This window comes from Rhea americana, unplaced genomic scaffold (genome assembly GCF_003343005.1).
Source record: "Rhea americana isolate MKP2758 unplaced genomic scaffold, rheAme1 scaffold_76, whole genome shotgun sequence".
Taxonomy (NCBI): Eukaryota; Metazoa; Chordata; class Aves; order Rheiformes; family Rheidae; genus Rhea; species Rhea americana.
Window position 1 is genome coordinate 2,229,080 of NW_028186934.1, and position 22,653 is coordinate 2,251,732.

The 22,653-nt window shown below is 40.9% G+C and overlaps 1 protein-coding gene across 1 annotated transcript in view; it reads left to right on the top strand.

The window, feature by feature from the left end:
- The window catches only part of MECOM (MDS1 and EVI1 complex locus), a 384,872-nt gene that overhangs the window by 358,271 nt on the left and 3,948 nt on the right, over positions 1-22,653 (top strand). The window contains exons 10-16 of the mRNA XM_085322312.1: positions 225-1,581; positions 3,603-3,690; positions 6,308-6,334; positions 14,679-14,845; positions 16,094-16,171; positions 18,537-18,706; positions 19,842-19,986. Of these exons, the coding sequence (XP_085178438.1) occupies positions 225-1,581; positions 3,603-3,690; positions 6,308-6,334; positions 14,679-14,845; positions 16,094-16,171; positions 18,537-18,706; positions 19,842-19,986 (2,032 nt within the window). The remainder of the gene's footprint in view (positions 1-224; positions 1,582-3,602; positions 3,691-6,307; positions 6,335-14,678; positions 14,846-16,093; positions 16,172-18,536; positions 18,707-19,841; positions 19,987-22,653) is intronic.

Below are 22,653 nucleotides of genomic sequence, written 5' to 3' on the forward strand. Positions count from 1 at the left end.
TTTTTTTTGTTTTTTTTTTTGTGCTGTCTTTAGACATTTGTCTGCTTGGATGCCTTGCTTTGGAATAGTACAGTAGTTTTTCATACATTTGTGCAACCAGACTTCTCCTTATGACTTCCGAATTGACATTTGGAGGGTAAAAAATTGTTTTATTTGCAAAATTTTGAGGGTGGGGGAAATTACCATAAAGCCTGAGATTTGTTGTTGTTGTTGTTTACATACAGGTGAGGTCTGCCATAAATCCTATACTCAGTTTTCAAACCTTTGTCGTCATAAGCGCATGCATGCTGATTGCAGAACCCAAATCAAGTGCAAAGACTGTGGACAAATGTTCAGCACTACGTCTTCCTTAAATAAACACAGGAGATTTTGTGAGGGCAAGAACCATTTTGCAGCAGGAGGATTTTTTGGCCAAGGCATTTCACTTCCTGGAACCCCAGCTATGGATAAAACGTCCATGGTTAATATGAATCATGCAAATCCGGGCCTTGCTGACTATTTTGGAGCCAATAGGCATCCTGCTGGTCTTACCTTTCCAACAGCTCCTGGATTTTCTTTTAGCTTCCCTGGTCTGTTTCCTTCAGGCTTGTACCACAGGCCACCTTTGATACCTACTAGTTCTCCTGTTAAAGGACTACCAAGCACAGATCAGACAAACAAAAGTCAAAGTCCCCTCATGACAAATCCTCAGATACTGCCAGCTACACAGGATATTTTGAAGGCACTAAATAAGCAACCATCTGTAGGTGAAAATAAGCCAGTGGAGCTTCAACCAGAGAGGTCCTCTGAAGAGAGGCCGCATGAAAAACTCAGTGACCAGTCAGAGAGTAGTGACCTTGACGATGTCAGTACCCCCAGTGGCAGTGACCTGGAAACCACCTCTGGCTCTGATCTGGAAAGTGACATTGAAAGTGAGAAAGAGAAATTTAAAGAAAATGGTAAAATGTTCAAAGACAAAGTAAGCTCTCTTCAGAATTTGGCTTCAATAAATAATAAGAAAGAACACAGCAATCATTCCATTTTCTCACCATCTTTAGAGGAGCAAACTGCGGTGTCAGGAGCTGTGAATGATTCTATAAAGGCTATTGCTTCTATTGCTGAAAAATACTTTGGTTCAACAGGACTTGTGGGGCTGCAAGACAAAAAAGTTGGAGCCTTACCTTACCCTTCCATGTTTCCCCTCCCATTTTTTCCAGCATTCTCTCAATCAATGTATCCATTTCCTGATAGAGACTTGAGACCGTTACCCTTGAAAATGGAGCCCCAATCACCCAGTGAAATTAAGAAGATCCCAAAGGGAAGCTCTGAGTCTCCCTTTGACCTCACCACTAAGCGTAAGGAGGAGAAGCCAGTTACTCCTATACCCTCAAAGCCAGCAGCTCCACCTGTGACAAGCCAGGACCAGCCTCTAGATCTCAGCATGGGCAGTAGAAGTCGAGCCAGTGGCACAAAACCGGCCGAGCCTCGGAAAAACCACGTCTTTGGTGAAAAGAAAGGAGGTGACCTTGAACAAAGGAAAGCTTCTGAGTCTTCTTTGCAGCATGCCAGACCAACTCCGTTCTTTATGGATCCCATTTACAGGTAAAAAATTATGCTGGATCTCAGCACCTTACAGTAGAGCTAGTTAGTCCTGTCCGAGCTGCCTGCACACAGATGCAGGACCACCCTGTCCCCTCTCCCTCTGGCCCTGTAGCATCATTGCAGGGAAACAAGGCCACCTGGGCACATGATGATCCAGACTGTGTGCTGATCCCTCAAATCTGAACTGCTCAGATCAAACCCCATGTCTTACAGTTCTGTAGTTAGCAAGTGTTCATTACTGCCCTATTTGGAGTGAGTCATTAGTTCAACACACATGGCTTAATTCGAGTATCTTCTTACTATAAATGAATTGGCATCAGCAGTGTATGTTTGCATATTTCATGTCTTGTATCTTTGAAAACACTGGTTTGCCACAAATTACTTTTCTTCCATAATACTTCCCACCTGGCTTTACCTCCCCTTTCCTCTTCCGTTCCCTGAAAATCAGAGTGCATTTTGAAAGGTTGCCTGGGTCAGTTGCACACCACCTTTTTATTTCCTCCTGTATTAAAAAGGAGTATCTCATAGGTAAGGCAAAAATGCAAATTTGTCCTAAGGTTTGTAAATGGAAATTCAGAGTGAATTCTGCCTTTTTTTACATTGATTTGAGCAATGTGTTGAATTTTTTGAGGCATTTTATTAGTACAAGTGAGGGCACAACGTCCTTGGGTATGCAAAAACTAACCAAGGGGTTAGTTTATCTGATCTACCTTACTAAGTCAGTGGGAGCTTTGTTTTTGACTTTCATGGGCACACAAGTGGGCACTGTCAGTGAACAGAGGTTTTAAAAAGTGACTGTAAAAACCTGGCCTCTCTGTGCCTTCCAGTAGAGCTGACATTGACTTCACTGGGATTTCACCTGTGTCCTGTGTACGTCAGCCGCTGTTTGCCCTTTGCCATTCTGCTTGCTTATCTGTAATCAGCAATAGCCATGCATCTAAATTAGACCACAGGAACAGAGTAGAGAAATATTCACCGTAAAAATATTGTCCATAATCTAAATGACCCATTTTACAGACTGCTGTTAAAAAAAGTTACTACAAGTAAATGGTCTTACTTTATCTAAAAAAGAAGTGCTTTTGGCAAAACTTTTGCAGAATGCTCTCTTACCTAAGACAACAGGTATGCGTTATGAAGAAACAGGATATAAGGCTGCTAATTGAGGTAGTTTTATTCATGCCAGATTGGTATCTGTATTAGACCATAGGATTTCTTTGCGTCATATTTATTTTAAATGCCTGAAGCAGTGGAAATGACTCCTGTTTTATGCTCCTGCCTTACAGTCTAATGAAATCTATGCAAATTCTGCCAGCATAGCACGAGGCCAGTTGTTACTGAGCCTTCCTTTGCTGTGAGTTACATATATATATTGACAACAGAATCTGTCCCTTAAACCATGCACAGCAGTAGTAGAGAAGGCAAAAAGACCTCGGATTTCCATACTGCTTCTGAATTTTCAGCACTGTGTTTCACTACCTTAATGCACACATTAATTCATCAYAATATTGCTGATCTAGCGGATCTGTTGCATTCGTTCGAGCCTGTATTTCTCCTGCTGCTCTGTGCAGCGTGAACTTTGTGTGCACAAAGAGCAGTTTCCAGGACTGTGGCTGCAGTGTCACACACGGGCAGATGAGACTCGAGACCTATTGCTCAGAGCGCCTCATGCCTTGGCTTCCACTCCTGTGTGAGTGGAAAATGCACTTGGGCTGTATTTCTTCATAAAAAGTGCTTGGTAGTTAGTCATTAGTGTCTATTATCATTATTGTTGGTTTTCTGAAATGGGATTATTTCCTGTGTAAATGGTATAATCTCCCTTTAATGACATTTCACAACCCCCATTAGTAGTAATGAGTTGTATGCGGGTATCAAAAGTTGACTGTACTTCCTTAATTTTTACCACTATCTCTGAAAAACAAATTACTTGATGTTTAATTGACTATTTTAAACATGAGTAGCTGTATAATTATTACTATCTGAGACTGATTCATCACAAGCAAATCTAATTTTAACATTTACAGAGTAGAGAAAAGAAAGTTAACTGACCCGCTCGAAGCTTTAAAAGAAAAATACTTGAGACCTTCCCCAGGATTCTTGTTTCATCCACAAGTAAGTATTTTGGGAATTTTGATGTTGTAAACAAGCCTATTGATGCTTCAAAGCAGGTGCAGAGAAATGAATGCAGTCTTAGTCATTTTTGGATTTCCTAGAACACACAATTTTTACTACACCATTGTGGTGGGAAAACATAAGCATTGTTCTGAGCTTCTTGATGTTTTGCAGATGAAACAACATGTTTTGATTATAGAGGAAGCCAGATTCAAACTACATGTATGTTTTAGAGCCGTATTCTTACCGAACTGTAACATAACTACCAATGTTTGGAGCTGCCCCATTGCTCGGCAGGATCCCATGCTGCAGGTGGTTGCAGTGGAGTCAATATTAATTATAAGGAAATGATGTAGATCCAAAGTTGGGCCTACAAAACTGAGCATCCCAGCTCTTTGCCTGCCTTTATAAGATCAGTCTCTTTCGTCAATGTTTAAGGACTCCCAGAAAAGCGAGAAAACCTTCTGCATATCTCTCAGCTCACGTTACACAAACCCTCCATCTCTTCTAGGTAAGAGTTGTGGGGCTATAGCGTGTCCAAGGACTTTGTAGAATCCCTTCTACATGCTTGAAAAACATCAACTTTTGCTGTGTGAGAGGGTTACTCTCCTGTTTATAGACTGTATGCTTACTATCTTGCTTCTTATTTGCTATATAACAGAAATTTATGGGGATATCCTTGAAGCAACAATCACAATATGTGTGTAGCACAGAAACAGCACCTGTGGGAAAATTTTACATTGCTTTCCTTCAGCAGCCCCCTACCCTTGTTTTGTTCTCCCTCTCCTTGCTCAAGGAGTTTTTGTCTCAATATCTATGTGGGTTAAATCTTGTGCCCAATCTAAAATCCCCATGTGGTATTAGCAAATTTGAACCCTTTGCTGATTGTAGACTCATCCTAACAGTGATACCCCATATGGGTGTTGTATTTTAAGTGTAAAACCTGTCTCTGGTTCAGCTTCTCTGAATTTGTGGGCCAATGCTGCCACGGTGTGCTTTTTGCCAGTGAAGGTATCCGTGCTTATATCTCTTGTTGTATGGAATATAGTCTGAAATATGAGACTTGTAGGGATCTGAGAAGGACTGATTTGGGAGAAGATCTGGGAGGAGAGATCTGGGAAGGACTGATAACAACATACAGTCACAGATACGCAAATATAATGCCCTTGCATGGGTGGAGARTACAGACAGAAGCATCCCTTTCCAGGTCCAATGCCTGTAGAAAGTGAAAGGTTTAATGAAGTATTAAAATTATCTAGAAATTATGTACAAGAGTGAACCTTCAGCAGCTCCTGCTGTGTTACTTTATTTGCGAAAGTTGCAAAGCAACAAATAGAACCTCCCGTTTCATCGTGGATAGTACTAATAAGCAAAGAGGTGAAGAGGACTGAGTGGTGTCTGGGCTCGCCCGGTCTGCGAGGAGGCTCCCTCGCTTCTGGGCGAAGGCTTTGCTCCAAGGCGCTGCAGCTGGGCAGGGGTGCGTCGGGTGCTCTYTTACGTGGCGAAGTGTGACACTAAGGTACACACCAGGTGGGGAACTGGTCTGAGGAGAGGACGAGGCAGGCGGTTAGGGGAGTTGGGGACTTGCGGCTCGTCAGGGCTGAGCAGCCCTTCGCGTGCCTCCACTCCTGTTCCAGGTGGAAGAGGCATCCCATAAAATGCAGGTTTTGCTTAGTCTTGTTTTGCTGGACGCTATTCCAGCATTTTTCCATGGCATGCCCAGGGAGCGAATGTACATGTTACACCTGTTTGCCCGTTCATTCATTTTTCTCATTGCACAATAGAAAAAAAATCCATGGTAAAGACTGGCTTTCCTTTTATCACTTACCTAGCTGCCAGGGATAATGCCTTTAACTCGTTATGGGATGGACCGATACAAAAGTTGTGAGTGTAACATGCACTCTTAACACRTTGTAAAAGGAAACTAAACCACTATTGCACATCCCGTCAGAAAAGTAAATGTCAAAATCTGCTTGCTTGCTGACTTTAATAGGAAGGGCTCTCCTGTTTGCAAAGGCAGAATTTGGCTCGGTATTTATAGAGGGCTGGGGAATGGCTCGCAGAAAAGCTGCTTTTGTTTTATAGTCCTGTTCACCCCTGTAAAAGTACAGGTGTGGATTACACCATAAGTTTTCCATTTTCTACTGGCAGGATTTATCTATGTAAAATATAAACAAAATATTTCTAGTGTTTGTCTCCTACAAATTTGTATTTCTATAGGTGCATTTGTTTGTGAAATTTGTAATTTGATTAAGCAGGAGTTTAACTGAAATTTTTTAAACTGATTAATATGTCTGTTAACAGATCTTTAAAATAGATTTTTGGACTAGATGTTAAAGACAAACTCTGTAGTCCTTACTCCATCCCTACTTGGGCAAAAGTCCTTTCAGTGCCTGTGGCCCAACAGCTGTAAAAGATTAGGTCAGCTAGCTGTATTTTGCCATAATTTACCATTACAARGATTGAATTCTTAGGGAGAGAATGCTCCAATACAACAAAGCATTCTGAATAAAACCTTAATTGATTTCTTAAAATAAAATTGTACTTAGTAGATTGATTGCAATGAGGGTTCCAGTGCAGGAATAATGTGTTGTTTTTGTTTCAATTTTGCTCCCAGTTCCAATTGCCTGATCAAAGAATTTGGGTAAGTTCATTGCTTGTATTTTTGATTGATATAATCATTGTGAAATAAATTGCATAAGGAAATTATGATATGAAAGGTAACTTACCACACAGTTACGGAGCATGCCACGCTTTCCTACAGAGTGTTGTAGTTGTAGTGGATGATATTCTGTTACGTCAAATTGGCTTTATCTTTACCTACCTACCCTGAAGTTCTTATTTGTTGAAGGCAATGGGAGCTTTACCTAAGTAAGGGTTTCAAAATACAGTTTTTGTTTATATTTAACTGAAACTGTTCCAAACTGTTTGCTTCAGAGGTTGGAAGAAAATTTTTCAGCCTGAAATCTTATTAGATTGCAATGGTTATAAATATTTAATCTGCATTCTAGACATTAAAATATAGAGACTCAGAGGACTTCGTGTTTCTATCTCATATTGACTTCAGTGGGAGTTACTCACTTTAATAGCTTTGAAGTTTTGAGCTTAATTGCTCACTGCTGTACTTAAAGCACAAATAAAACATCCATTTATTTGCAGTGTTTGGGTCAAATTTGTCCTGTGTGTATACTTACATAGCCTCCCCTTATGTGAACAGATTTGAGCCTACTCTTCTATTTTTATAAAATGTTATTTTTAATACATCTAAATTGATCATAAAAACACGAGCCTCCGAAACTGCTTTTGCAGATGCAACTCAAATAACACAGTGTTTTGCTCGTACRTTGCTGGCTTTTCAGCTGCTGTGCTGAACCCATAAATACTTGTCCCAGATTTTCCCAACCTCACAGCCTCGGGTTTCGGGGMGAAGAGCTGGAGCCAGTCTGCTGTGGCTCTAGTCCTAACTCCCTCTTGCTGTGTCACTCACAGTGAGACACGGACAAATTTCACAACATGAAGCCAGAATTTCATAAAGTGAGAGCTGAGATCTGAATGCATTCTTCCACGTGTGTGTCTCTGCGCAGAATTAGTGCAGGAATGCTTTAAAAAGGCGCTGCACGTGAAGATGGGCACAGATCTCAGCACTCATCAGCACGCCTGTGCAGCACGGTTGAAAAGCCATGCTGGACCATCGCTTTCCTTGACATACTTGTAGCTTTAACCCCCCTATTTTCTACCTGTAAATTGATTATTTATGCAGCTGCATAATTTGCATTAGGTTCTTTAGGCAAAAAGTACAAAGCACGCACCAAAGGCCTCCTGCGAACCCCAGTAGACCCTGAGTGAACTCAGTGGTGGAGAAGCATCTGGGTCTGTAGGATGGTGGTTTTACCACTGCAAAACCCATTCCTGGGGTGCAGACCTGGATGCCTGGCACTGTGAGCAGGGACCCACAGCCCCTCTCGCTGCGGCGAATGCCTCAGAGCCAGGAAAACAAGCAAAGGAAAAGCTGGCAGGTGTTTTTCCTCATTAATTCTGGACAACCCTCAGACAATAGACTAGGATTAGATGTCAGACCTGGAGAGCTTGCAAGTGATTCCCGAACATGTTCTTTGCAGTATAGTGTATTCAACTATCCAGAGGCTGTGGAAAGATTTGGGATTTGGCCTGCACACTCTAGATACACTCCTCTTTCAGAAAAAACACTCTGTTTTGGGTATAATTGGAAAGTTGCAAAACATAGTGCAGTCTGTTTCTTCTGTCTACTTTCACTGATACTGGCTTGGTCCTCAAATTTCCATCATCCTGCTTTTTTTGTTTGTGTATATGTCTCCTGGCCGTGCTAACGCTTAAGCAGCTGCAGTAAAAATAAGTTTATAAAGCGTAAATTGTTTAGAGGAGGAGGCTGCCTCATAGATGAATCTTCATCTTGCAAGATCTGAATATGTCACATGAGCCTTTCCATCTCARTTCATAGTTAAGTGTGCCATTGATTTCAAGATTATTTCAGATTGTTTTTCATTCCTTGGCAGCAACTCTATAGTTCAAATCAATGAGAAACACCCTCTCTTGAATGAATCATGATTTATTTAGTCTGTAYGCTCTATCATCCACTTCTGGTGCCATCAAAAGAAGGTTACTCTAAAGAGGTTCTCAAATTAGATTCAGACTTCACTTGCGATAGTAATATGGCGACTCATTGTAAAGAAGTAAATAATTTTACAAATGAAAACAAATTTGATGAGTGTATTAGCAAAGCATTTATTTTACTTACTTCAAGGCAGGATTCACTCTGTCAGATCAGCTTAAATCCCCGCCAGCTGTATTAATATGAGTAGAGTTGTTCTGGATCTACACTAGTGATCAGCTTGAGTTTCTCACTACTGTTTCATAAAGTTCAGCCACGTGTGACGGATCCTTTGGACATGAATAAAGCTCAGCCAAGTTCCATGGCTAGATGTTCAGATGCATGGAGTTACAACATGACAAATTCGCAAGTCGTAATTTTTAGAGGAAGCATTATAACCTGAATTGTGGAGGAAGAAATCCTGAACTTTAGTAGATGGGTTTTTGAGACTTCTCTAAATAACACTAGTAAAAATAGAAAACAAACATATGAACAATTTTTCCCATGAGTTATGGCCATAAAGTCAGTTGTTTTTACGATAATAGCATTAAAGGAGTCTAGTTTGTAAAACATTAGGTCATGTAATTCATGACATTGTCTGCTAGATTATTTCATATCATCAGGTTATTCTTAAAAAACAGCAACAACAAACCTTGCTTTATTTATGTCACTTTTTCTTCAGTTGGTTAATAAATTTTAAGACAAATATCCGAGGCCCCTGCTGATGATATCTGGCCTGTTGAAATGTTTATAAATACTTGTTTTAGCCGATTATGGTAATGTCTGCATTTCTGAGTCTGAGCTGGGGAATTGTGACTACATATTAGTTTGCGTCAGTCGGAGGTTAATAGCCTCTGAGGGAGCAGGAGGGAGGTGGGGGTAAAGCTGCTTCCTTTTCCAGACATCTGGACGCAGATAGAATCAACAACTCTTATATATGTAAATCAAAAGTTACTGTTCTATATAAAATGCTGTCATTCACTGATCTCAGATTAGGAGCAGATATTACTTGTCCAGAAGGCAATAACTTTATGTAAAATGTGTAATGCAATCTTCTCGGTCTTCTACCTTCTTGGCGACCTTTCTCCATGGACGTAGTAGCTATACTAATGCCGTCCTCCAGGTCAAACGGTGCCTCCCTCCCTGGGTTGCTGCCTCCCCATGTCCCCTGTGGGGAACACCTCAGCCCTTGCACTCTTTTCCTTGGCTGGGGTGCAGACCCTTCCTGAAAGCTGTGCTAAGGATGGGGCCAGTTTTTCAGGTTATAAACTTGGCCCCAAGCCTCAGCTCTTGGAAGAAGTCCTTGGAGGCCATGCAAACCAAGCCCAAGCCAAGTGGCTCTGGGGCAGCTGGAGGGCACGGTTTTACCTTGATAGTATGCACCTAACATGCAGAGAAGAAATGTCAGGCTGAAACCAGGTGATGATGAAAGGGCTGCCAAAACTCATTTCCCGTGTGATAATGCATGGCTCCAGGGAACCGAGTGAAGGCAGTGTTACTAGTCTTAATTCTTGTCAGTGCAGGAATTCATCCTGGGAAGAGGTTTTGGGTTATAGGTTGGAAGAGGCAATTCTTTCCTCCAAACACCCACTGTACTTCCCAGGACAAATGCTACAGCCCACAACTTGGCCCAGTTCAGTGGGTTACTGACCCTAGTAGCATGTCCCCAGTTAAGGCTGAGGTCAGCACAGCTCCTGTGGAGGTAAAGAGGTCAGTGTAGCTCTTAYAGAGGCACTGGATTTTTACAAGTCAGTAATAAGAGTGTTTTGAAGGACTACGTATGACTTCAGTTGTGTGCTTTGACTGAAGTAGAGGTCCTTACTCTCAAGGGCACTGTGCTTCCATCAGGTAGGAGGGGAAGTCACCTCTCAGGTTGATAATTAGCTAAAAAGAAAAAAAAAAGAAAAAGAATAAATTAGCAATTTTTACTATCATTAAAGATTATCACCACGTCTACCTAGGTTTCTCACTGGGATATGAGCTGCTAAATGTATTTGTAAATACTGTAGGAAGGAGAGTGAGCAGGCAAAAAGCAGAGTTTGCAACTGTTTATTTAGAATAGCCAAAGCTGACCATGAAGATTTTGCAGGAGAATCACAGAAAGCTGAGTCACTGGGGATTAAAACAGCAACAAAATTCAGTGTTGGTAAGTACCAAGTAATACAGAGGGGAAATTGTATCTCTTGACTCAGTCATTCAGGAAAGAGACCTTGGAGTTGATAGTTCTATGAAAATGTCATCTCAGTGCTTAGCAGTAAGGCATTGAAAGCATCGTTATGCTATATTGCTTTCAGGTCTTGAATATAGCTGAAGCCCCYCTCTAAAAGGATATAGCAGAATTAGAAAAGACACAGAAAAGTGCAACAGTGATGATCAGAGGTATGGAATAGCTTCTGTACGAAAAGAGACTAAGTAGATTTTGATTTTTCAGCTTGGAAGAGAAATGCCTGAGGGAGATGTGGCACACTTGTATGAAACCATGAATGGTTTGCAGAACCTGAATGAGAAATGGTCATTCATTAGTTTTTACCATACAAAAAAAGAAAAGAAAAAAAAAAGAGGGCAGCCAGCTAAATTATGAGGGAAAAGACTTGAAAGGAAGAAAAGCTAGTATCTTTTCATATGCACCTAATTAAAGTGGTGAACTTCTCAACAAAAACGTAAGTGGGCTCAAGATGGGTTTAGCCAAATGAATGGGAGCCGCAGCCTCTCTTAGCCATTAACTGCAGTAAGCAAGAGGCAACCTCCAGTTAAAGCTCTTACACTTTCCATTTCTGGCRCGTGACCGAATGTACTGGGGAAAAGATCTGTCACTTACACTTGGAGCTTTTTTAATTCATGGCGGGCACTCCTTCAAGGCTTTGCAGTCCCCTGCTCGCCTAAGTTGCCTGAATCTGCATCACTGGTGACTTCCAGCGCTCAGTGCAAATCTTCCTTTCCCTGCTATTGCCTCCCAGCTGCTTTAACCCTTCGTTACCAGGGCTGCCTTCTGGGTTCTGCCGCCTTTTTTTTCCATGCTTGTAAAAAAAAAAAAAAAAAAAAAGAATTTATTGCCCTTACTATTAAGAAAACCTGATTTTGGTTGCTGTGAGCCCTACCTCCAGGAGACAGTAACTGCTATGATTATACAGGCAGCAGTGGAGCAGCACTGATTCCTGTCCATAAAAATTTGGGGCCAAACACTTGCCTGTGTTGCTGGTGCATTACTTGAAAATCAGAAATCATATTGGGTAACTAACTGGATCAGCCCTAAAAAAAATAAACAGTAGTAATTCCTATGGTGAGAAATGTATTTTTGGAAAGCTAGTAATACTTTAATGTAATTGGAAGTGCTTGTATTTCCTCTGAATGAGGGATTTAAGCTTAGATCCTGATTTCATCCTTATTTTGGGACTGATATAATCCTGTAGGAATTGTTGGAGTTACTGCTGATCTACATCAGTGTACGCCGGAGAAGAATCAGGCTCAATTTCTCCTCTGCAAAATCCTGAAAATAATAATAAAAGAATAAGCATGACTAAGCCATTTTAAATGGAAAGGGGAAAATAGTTTCTTTAATGTATTACTGTAGGGAGACATGTACATGAGGAATGGTGATCCAAAAATGATTTAAAACCACTAGATAATGAAACTGACTTGAATATTAAATATACATAAATAAAACATTTATTATACTTCTCRATGCCCTTATTATTCTTCACCATAAATAAGTGCTATCATAACCCATGCACTGTCTTGTCACTGCTAATCAGCCTGAAGGCCAAAGGTTGTTTTTCATTCGAACCATTTGTTTTCTGCAACTGCAGGATAGAAGGATGATTTCTGGAAGGGAACAATTAGAAGGAATTAAAGGCAGCGGAAAGCCTATCGTAAAAGCTTTAAGGATCGATTCCGGCTAAGGACAAATATGACGCCATATAAAAATAAATATATGGTAATGCTGAGTTGTACGGGTTGATAATGACATCTCTCGGCTGAGATAGAATTACCTCCTATCCCAGCAGCAGCATCATTACATAGCTCACGCCTGTGATCAGTACGTGTCAAAATCCTTCATATTGACAAATGTGCTGTCTGCTTGCATCTGTGGAGAATGTTTTAGCAGCTGAGTGATTATGAATCAAAGCCCAGAGCTTACAGCCCCTACTGCCTTGCAATGCTTTCCCATTTGTTGCCTGACAAGTAAATGTATCTTGACTTCCCTCTGAGATTTTTTTTTTCGCACCGTGTTTGATGAAAGACATTTGGCAAATTGGCAGTGGTACCCTGTACAATGCAATTTGTAGTCAGCATTAGGAGTCTGAGCATGAAGCGAGAGGGCAGGCTGCAGGCAAAAAGGAAAAAAAAAATCCAAGCCCAGAGCTAACCAGCATGTGAATAGTCATTTCAGGAGACAAACATGCAATTCTTCRCATTAGAAGGAAAAAGAAAAGCATTCTGATGAATTTTAAGGAATAGACCATGAAAGTGTCCTCCGAGCACTTGGTTAATACCGTGGCTTATCACAAAGCAGCCCTGTGGCTCGTGGTGGTGCGGGCTCTCCACTTCGCCGTGCCGGCGCTGGGAGAGGAGGCACGGCAATTCTGCTGGCCCRGCTCCTTCCAGCCGGGGCCGAGTCGTGGCAGGGCTTTGCCTTCGGTTTAGAAGGTCGTTAGTAAATGCGGGGTGAGTTACGGTCTAATTTTTCCTTATCACTTCAGAAGAAATAGAAATTTTGGAATCCAGCGCTGGCTTTGGCTGAGGAGCATGGCTCATCTTTAACATGACTTAGTGATACAAATAGGCAAAGGGTTAATCTTGCCTGACAGTAGATAACAGCTGCGATCTTGAACTCTCCATCTGACAACGTTTGAAGTTTGAGAGCAGTTTTTTGTGGTCAATTCCAGACWCCTCAAAGGAAACCAATCTTCAGAAATTATTTAATGCCCACTCCCTGAAAGGTAGAGCCCTTGAAGACACCTAATGGTGAAGAATCAAAAATGGAGGCATCTCAAGGCATCTTTAATAGTTTTGGCCAGCTTACTGTTGTACTAAATATTGTGGCTTGAGATGGGGAGGGCCTCACACCACCACCTAGCGTGTGAGGGAGTCAGAACAGCAAGGTGAAAAAAACTCAGGGAAAACTGAATCAGAGAAAGGCAGTTTGACAGATCAGAGTTCTTTCTGCTGCCAATTAATTCTAACTAATATTTCAAACAAGGGCATGAACCAAGTAGGCAAGAGCCAAATGACTTTATGTAACCKTTTTCTTTTTCAAATACAATTTAGCAGAGAATTTGTTTCCTTACCATCAGCACTATAAGGAGTACACTGTGAAAAAATTTTGGTAGCACAGCATTTTTGTAATGCATCATTCTGCTGCAATTCATTGGGTCAGGAAGACCATCTTCTTCAGATTTTCATTTTTTAGACTGCATATACTTTTTGTAGTGCGCATATGAAAGTCGAATTCTCTTCCTATTGATGCTTATGGCAAAGTTCAGTTGATTTTGGTGGGAAGAGGATTTGACTTCACTGCAACTCTCCTATGGTACTCACYGGATCACTTCTGGCTGCGGGAGTTTTCCTTACATGGGGTTTGCAAACAGCTGAGGTAGAGCAGGAATGTTAAGACATTGTAGGAAAACAGGATGTAGCTGGTAATACAAACAAAGCACACCAAAAGCTCAGCAATTTTGTTTTTTATGGATTTATATCATAGCTTTTTTTTTTCTTCTTTTTTTGATGTGCAAGAAGACTGAATAGCTGGACATGGCTGAGACATTGTCAGAGCCTCTCTGGATCTGYCTTGTTGCAGCTTTTGGTTCAGCTGCATCTTTACCTCCCGCAACTYTTTTTTAATCAAACCTGTAGGAATCCAATTGTTGTTGGGATCTCTATTTTTTGTCTTGAATTTGGTTAAAAATGGCCGATGACTTCAGTAGGTGGGATGAACAGGGGCATCTAAGTGCACACATTTACACATACACACACATATGCACACACAGCCCCATGAAGTATGACTGCATAAACTGTATTTCCAGAGAGACTGAAGCTTAAAAATATAAAAAACAAATGCCAATTAATTTAGATTTTGCACGGAAGCTGCTTTCCCTAATAGGTATTAGGAGAGAAGCTTTGCCACGTGCAGGCCTTGCCAGAGGAATGACACTCCTTTTCTAAAAATTACAGGAATTAATCAAAGTGACACATCACAGCCACCATTTTTCCCAATTTGCACGGTAATTTTTCCAACAGCAACTATACATTTACCTTTTTATTGTCTCAAAACTCTATGGTGTTTGTATTTAGGGCTCTCCTGGAGGGAAGAACGCCGAAGCCACGTTCGCCGTAACGAGCAATGGGTTGTTTTCTGTTGCAGATGTCGGCTATTGAAAACATGGCCGAGAAGCTGGAGAGTTTCAGCGCCCTGAAGCCAGAGGCCAGCGAGCTGATCCAGTCGGTGCCGTCTATGTTCAACTTCAGAGCCCCGCCGAGCGCCCTGCCGGAGAGCCTGCTGCGCAAGGGCAAGGAGCGCTACACGTGCAGGTGGGGCAGCCCCCGCGGCTTGCTGCCAGCGCTCCCCGGCGGCAACGCGAGCGGAGATCGCAGCCCGTCTGGTGGGGAGCCCTGTAGCCACGGAAACGTGGGAAGTGTTTTGGGCTGGGTTTTTCGCTTTTTTGTTTTTTTGGTTGTTATCAAACAAAGAATTTGCCTTGTATCTTCCCAGTTTGGTAAGTGAGGCTGAAACTATTATATGAACAATTTCCTCCCTAATTTGCTCATGGCTTTCATACTAATGTTCACTTATTATTAATTTTTCAATCATATACCGCAGAAATGTTTTCTTCTGGCTTCTGTCTTTAGTGTCCGAAGAGATCAGTGATAACATGCCTGAATTATTAGGACACACGTGTGCAGACTTTAAATGCAGTGAAGACAGTCATTGTACGGGCAACCACTGCCGTTGTTGACTTGAGAGCAAGCTGTGCATGCTCAGTCCCAGTGCAAAGTTGAGCTGGATGTGATTAATAGCATTGGGTCAATTATAAACTGAATCTTAATGTTTTACTTAAAAAAAAAATCTTTTTTGCTCTTGTTGTTCCTGTGGCATATTCTCAACTTTCGTGAATTGTTTTTAAATTGCATTGTTTAGGTCTCTATAGAATCTCCTGCGTGCTCAGGCATTTGACACTGGCATATCAGTTTATCTGATCTTTCTGGAAACATGTCACCTTCTTTCGAGACATGTTGTTATAGAAACATACCTTGATGGATTAGGTCTTTGAATCTTGTCTGGTCTGATCCTATTCAATGCACAGAATGATGTCACATTTGCTGACGCGGAGAATGAGTTGAAAGATTTGAAATCTGCTTACATCAAGCCAGAAATCCAAGGCTTTAATAATGGGTTGTCATGATTCCAAATCTAAATGTGACAGAGAAGCTCTTAGTGAGTTTGAAATTTTGGGTGATCTTTAAAACTTGTGTTTTCATATTTCACTTTTTTATGCACAAGAAAAGCCAGTCAGTGCAAGCAATTCAGATTCCATGTGTATGTAAACCATACGTATGTAAACCCACATACACATAACGCACACGTATGTGTATGTTCGTATCARTCACTTTTTATGTGCTGAATTTGCTGAGTGCTTTTACTGCAATGTTATGATACTAAAGCAATGCCATTAGTACCATGTGTTTTTGACTTAATTTGGGCTATGCATCTAGTGCAGCTTAATCCTAAATGGAGCCAGCAGAGGTTGCATTATCTTATCAACCATTTTCTCATCACAGATACTGTGGCAAGATTTTCCCAAGATCTGCAAACCTAACACGTCACCTGAGGACGCACACTGGAGAGCAGCCCTATAGGTATAATCCTGCCTTGTGTATGTGGTTACGTGAATAAAGCGAGCACATGAGCATTCAATAGCTGCCTTCTCTGTCAGCTCCAGCACTGATTTATAGACAGCCCATTTAAACTAGTGATGATTTTGCTGCTGTCAGTGAATTTTGGGACGAAAGGCCAGAGCCGTGGGAAACGTTCCCACGGCAAGGAAGCTTGCGCTCGGGCTCCCTTGCGCTCGCTTGCCGTGTCTAGGTGTGTGCACATGTTGCCATGGCTCTGGCATGACTCACTGGTATTTATTTGGTTGTGGCGACGTGTTCATGAATCCAAACCTTCCAAGAGAGATTTTTGAAGTTACTAAGATAAATCCCAGTGATGTAGGCAGACACAATATGTTTAAATAGCTTTGGAAATCTCCTCTCTACCCACCATTATGTTTCAGTTTCCTATTAGAAAATGGGCGAAGCCTGCTGAACAGGGTTTTATGGGGATAAATAAGTGCCTGTGAAACTCTTTGCGTGTTTAAGGGAATTGCTCACTGTTTATTACCTGTTTTTTCTTTTGTTTACACAAGTTTTTGTCAGTAGAGGTACACGGATTTTTGTCTTGACTGAGAAATGTGATGCTCCTTACTGACTAAGCTGTTTTCCCAGTTAAACATGCAGTTAAAATTTTATTCCTCGTAGGAAAGTTAAACTGTCTAAGAATCCTGCTACAGGGACGTTGGCAAACATGACAATTTGGCTTTGTTTTGAACAGACCTTTTATGCTTGTCTAAACAGGGGTAAGCTGTACTCCAAGCTGCTATTTGGTGCTGGAGCTGCAGAGAAGGAGGAAGGTTTTGGTTGCAGCTTGTAAAATTTTGGGCAGTTAAAAGTGCCATAGCAATACTCATCCCTTGCCTTCACTCCCCTGCCGCCCCGTGCCTTCACTGAGGCTGTCCTTGCCTCTCAGGATAGCTCGCACTTCTCAGCTGTCACAGTTGAAGAGATTTTCAGCAGAGCTCATGATCACATTCTCCTTACAAAAACCTTTTTGAAAGAACTCAATGGAGGTAGCTGCCACCTAAAAAGTCAGGTGTTTTGTGACTGATTTCTGAAAGATTTCCATTACTGTTGTTTATTTGTGTCCTGCCTAATGTGGTTCCTTTCTGAGCTCTGCCTAGTTAACCAGGACCTACCTTGATAAGGATATGTAAGTGGTGTTAGTATCCAGGACAGCTGAGTACAGGCAGAAATGAGTRGAAGCTTTACTGCGTGGAAAATGAAAGATGAACTTGAATCAACTGGAAAGAAGCCAGTTCATGTTCCAGTAATACAAATGCACAAATTTATGCATTTTATGACCTGTAAAGAGCAGAGTAAGCTCATTGTTTGCRAGGAAACAATATAGTTTTTTTGAGACGTCTCTTTGGGAAATAGGATTCACATCTAATTTTATTCAAGAGAGGTCTTGATCCGTGTTATACTTGTCCACTGCATAAAAGCCAGGAACAATTAGTAGCATTATGGACAATTTCAGCGCTAAAAAATTGACATCATTGACAGTGTAAAAGACATGTTTTGAAGTATGGGAAAAGTAGAAGATTGAAAAACTAGAGTGATGAAGCCTGTTGGGTAGTTGCCAACAAGAGAATTTGGAATAGTTATAGTATGACTTAGTAATGGCTTAAAGAGCAATACAGTAAAGGCTTTAGGGATTCCAAATCACTGCAGAGTATGAAAATTGATGCCTCTGGTACTAGAGTGATAGACTAAACTACTCACATTGGCACAGTATTAAAGGTTGGGATTGTTTATTGCTGGTTTTTGTAAGATAACCAAATTTCCTCTGGGATTAGCAATCGTGCAAGCTAATTCCTCAAAAAAAAGATTTAATCACACAGTATAATTTAGAATAGGAAAAGAAATAGCCCTTTTTACCTTATTTGAGCATTAGAAGGGATCTGTTTCATGTGTTTTCCAAAAGTGTTTAATTGTATTGTATTGGCAGCACATGAAACAATAGAGTTATTGCTCTACTGTTTTCAAACTTCCCAACTTTGCGTGCAACAGTTTTAAAAACATGAGACTCAATTACCCTAGGTAATTTGATGCAATTAACTATGAAATATTATGCTCCTTCCTAAATGAATATTTAAAATACAAAGACGAGTGTGAATTAAAGCTAAAAACGCCAATTGTAGAAATGACATCTCCATTCTAAGAACACAGCTCTTCAGCTGTTTGGGCAAAATATTTCTTCATTTCAGGGAGGACTTTGCCTGCATAGCCACCAAGAGACTGCGTCTGAGCACTGACTCTGATTGTGCTGCGTGTCTCTTAGGGCAAATCTTGCATTTCCAGCTACTAACAACCCTCTTTCTCCCCACCTGTTTTGTTTTTTTAGGTGCAAATACTGTGACAGGTCCTTTAGCATATCTTCTAACCTGCAGAGACATGTCCGTAACATCCACAATAAAGAGAAGCCCTTCAAATGTCACTTGTGTGACAGGTGTTTTGGTCAACAAACCAATCTCGACAGACATCTAAAAAAGCATGAGAATGGCAACATGTCTGGTAGGTAACCCTTTTTGCCTTTCTGTTGCACCGTACRTGCAGCCAGTGCTCATGCGCGTGGGCTTCCTCTTCACTCTCAGTCCTGCCCTTGCACACCAAGTGTGAATAGACACAAGTAGTTCTGCGTTACCTGCTCCAATGAGTGGAAAATATGTAAGTGTATAAGCTGTGCTGACAATTAAAGACCTTTGAAAATCCCAGCATAAACTCTGTCCTTGCATAACTTAGTACAACTGGATGATGTCTTTTCTTTTGGTTTTAATTAATCCAAGCGTAGCATTTTCAGAACAGCCTGGCAAAATTGGCTTCAGCCTGTCACTTGACTCTCCTGGCTTCAGAGTTTTGGGGGGTACTCTACAAGATTTTTTTGGCACCCTCTAAAATATCTCAACTGTCAGGAGCTGAAAAGAACAGGCTCTTGCGGGGGGAGGTGTTGGTGCCTGCATACCCCCCCCCCCAGGCATACAGGTCACCTCACAACATCAGCAGAAGCAAGCTGCGGGTTTCTATGGGCAGCAAAGGCAGCGGCAGGTGGTGAATATCGTTGGTCTGCTTTAGGTGTCTGCGGGGTTTAATAAAAACGCTGCAGTCTTTCCAGTCTATATTTTCCTCCCCTAGAAATAATCAGGTGCATGTGCTGAAGGCAGAGCTGCCTCTTCCCTAATGCACAGAGAGAGATGTCTGTTGTTGGCCTCTCCAAGTGCTAAATGAATATAGACTTTGGTGATTATGTCAATGGCCACTCCATGTTTTAAGCAAAGCTATATAATCAGTATCTAAAATTAAGTTCCATTAGCTGTTGGTCTAACACAGTTATTGACTGACATTATTGAAGTTGCAAGGCAGCAGGAAGGAGATCTTGAAATATATACTTGGCAAAAGCAATTATAAACAATAGAAATGGCACCCAGCATACAAGCAATTATTTTGGCTGGACACCAACCTTAGCCAATGGAATAGTAATACTTCCCTTCTAATTACAAATTTTATAGCCAAAAGCCACGGACCATTATGGAGAGCTCTCTAGTGGCCTCACCCACTTTAGCCATCGTTTCAATTTCAATTTGATTTAAATGGTTAAATATAAAAAATRTAAATGAACAACAACAAAATTGCTGCATTTTACCCCATTAAGGTACTGCAACATCTTCACCTCACTCAGAACTTGAAAGCACAGGGGCAATCCTAGACGACAAGGAAGATTCTTACTTCACAGAAATTAGGAATTTTATTGGGAACAGCAACCACAACAATCAATCCCCCAGAAGCTCAGAGGAGAGGTAAGTTGTGACTGTTTGTCCTTCGCAAGGTGGCAGTCTTCCTTCTCCAGTTTAGCTTGCTATTAAGCTTACTTTTTTCAATTTTAATGCCATGTTGGACCAGAGTAATTTTCGCAGCTTGGTTGCTTCAGTTTTCACATACGCATCTTCTGAAAAGAAATGTGTTGATTTCTTCCCCATCATTCACAAGCCTATTACTGGAGGCAGAGGTTGGACARCAGGGTGCAGCTATCAACAAATTTCTCCTGGTATCAGAAACTCTCCGTTTAACATTGCTGTGTACCAGTTCTCATTGCTCATTTAGATCTATTTAAAAATTGCTCGAATTTATATTCACTGCGGAAGAGCTGAATTCTACATCTAATGGGTAAATGTGAATGGATTAGAAATCCTTACAATTTAAATGTAGTTTAAATGTGCAATTAATGAAGTAGACTAAGTTAAATTCTTAAGAATAAATGAAAGATCATAACTGACAGTCCTGTCCTGCAAGCAACTTAATACCAAGAAAGATGCTTACTAGGAAAAAGTCAGTGAGGCTGTTGGTAGGCATTGGTAGCTCACGGTACTCTAGCTTGTGAGAGACTTTTTATAATTAAGTGTATGTGTGGGTTTCAGTTCTTCAAACCAACAGCAGAGAGACCACTTATAAATATTTCCAGCTAATAAAAATATARCCAAGCAAAAAAGGCTGCTACATAGGTATGCATATTGGCTAAATATATTTCTTTAAGACTGGGTATAGGGCTTAGTGTTTTTTCAGCTGATTTGCATTGCATTATCCACATCAAAAATTTCTTACYGTTAGCAAGAAACTTTGCTGTCTTCTCAATTTCCAGATGTCTTTGTGAGGGAATAAAAATGGTGGACATAACACAATTTCCATGAAAGTATTGGATTAAGTGATTACATGCATATTCAAATTTCATTCCATCTTGATTGGAAATGAGGGCTCAGGATTTTTTCTTTGCACATCTGGTCTCAACATGTCCTCCAACAGGAAGTCAGCAAAGTGAAAAGGTTGCTGGGTTATGCAGTGTTTCCTTTCTAAATTTGGCACTTCAGACTGTTTTTGATGGATATTTTATCCCTGGCAAATTACTGCATTTGAAAGCATAATTAGAGAATCTGTTTTCTTAATCACATGGCTTTTATTACTTTGGTTTTAGTCCATCTCCTTTTCATTTCTATCAGTCTTGATCAAGCATAACTAGCAAGTTGGCAGCCCAAACTATGCTCAACAATTTCTTATATACGCCTATTTAGAGAAAAGATGATAAAGAGATACTGCTCTGATTATCTTGGAGGAAGGTGCTTACCCCAGCTTTCTGGCGTCAGTATAACTTCAGATTTTTTTTCAGATTTTATGAACAAATCATCCCATTTTTTTAATAAATACTAAACTTGTGATAATCAGCTGGAATTTGCTCAGAAAATAGATGGAAGTTTATTGTGTTTAGGWAAATGATGCTGTTACATGAGAAGAAACTAGCTTTCGCTTACACACGCTCCATAAGAAAGTATATTTGTTAGAATGGCAAGTCAAATGTTCARCATCAAATACGTTTCCAGCGTGGCTCATCCTTATCTTGAGAAAGCTTTTGCTGTGCTCCATATTGTCCTGCACAGTTTGAAGCATATAGAGCCTAAAGCTAACCGCGGGCAGACAATGCAGTTTCCATTTTTGTAACTGTATTCCTGGAAGAGTTAGGACCTTTTACACAATTAGAACAATAGATGAATCAAGGCCTCCATATTACGTAAAGCAGCGGACCAGCCGCGCCGCCAGCATCCATCCGCACGGCTCCAYGGAATTCAGCCCTTCGATACCACCGGTACCTCTGGCCGTAGATTTATTGGTGCAGCGGCAATGCCCAATAACTTTAGCTCTCGTTTAAGGACGTGGACGCTCTGCAGCTGCAGGTACTCCACATTGGACAGGRACAAGGCCTTTATCAAATCAAACAGAAGCCTCTAGTTCAACATGGATGTTACGGTATTGATAAGTGTCCGGTAGGAAGTAGTTAAGTTGTTGTCTGAATGCGAAAGACAATGTAATAATAGTATATAGACCAAATAGWTTTCCACATGCATTTTTTTCACTTAAAATACTGTATGAGGCTAGTGACTTTTTTTAGTTACTTCTGGCCTTTCAAATCAGTCAGTAATGTAGCTCGATGTGGAGATAGTGTTGAAAACAACTCTTCAGGCCTTCAGGCAAACACATTTGGGTGCCCATGTATGTAATCTCAATGTTCGGTTAAGTAGTATAGCTTCCAGATGGATGGTATGGTGGGCAAAGTTAATTATGCTTGTGAGTTTGACTCAAAAACTCTGAACACAGTATTGGATGTTGTTTTTGAAGATGCCAGATCTGATCTGCAAAGTTTCTGTGCCCCTACAGCTTCTGTTAAAAGTCCATGAGTTATTTCACCTGGACTAGATGTATGACTGGAAACATGAGACAAAATGATGCATGAGAAAATGTGGCTGGATATCCTAACATATCTCTTGAACAGTAGTTTTAGGAGCCCAGGATATTAGGAAAATCACATGCTGATTGCACTGCAATGTCCCACTGATTTTTGAGTGAAATTTTCTACCATACTGCCTAAACAGCTGAAGCTAAACAAGATATAAAATAAAGCTTTTCCAGGAAATTATGCT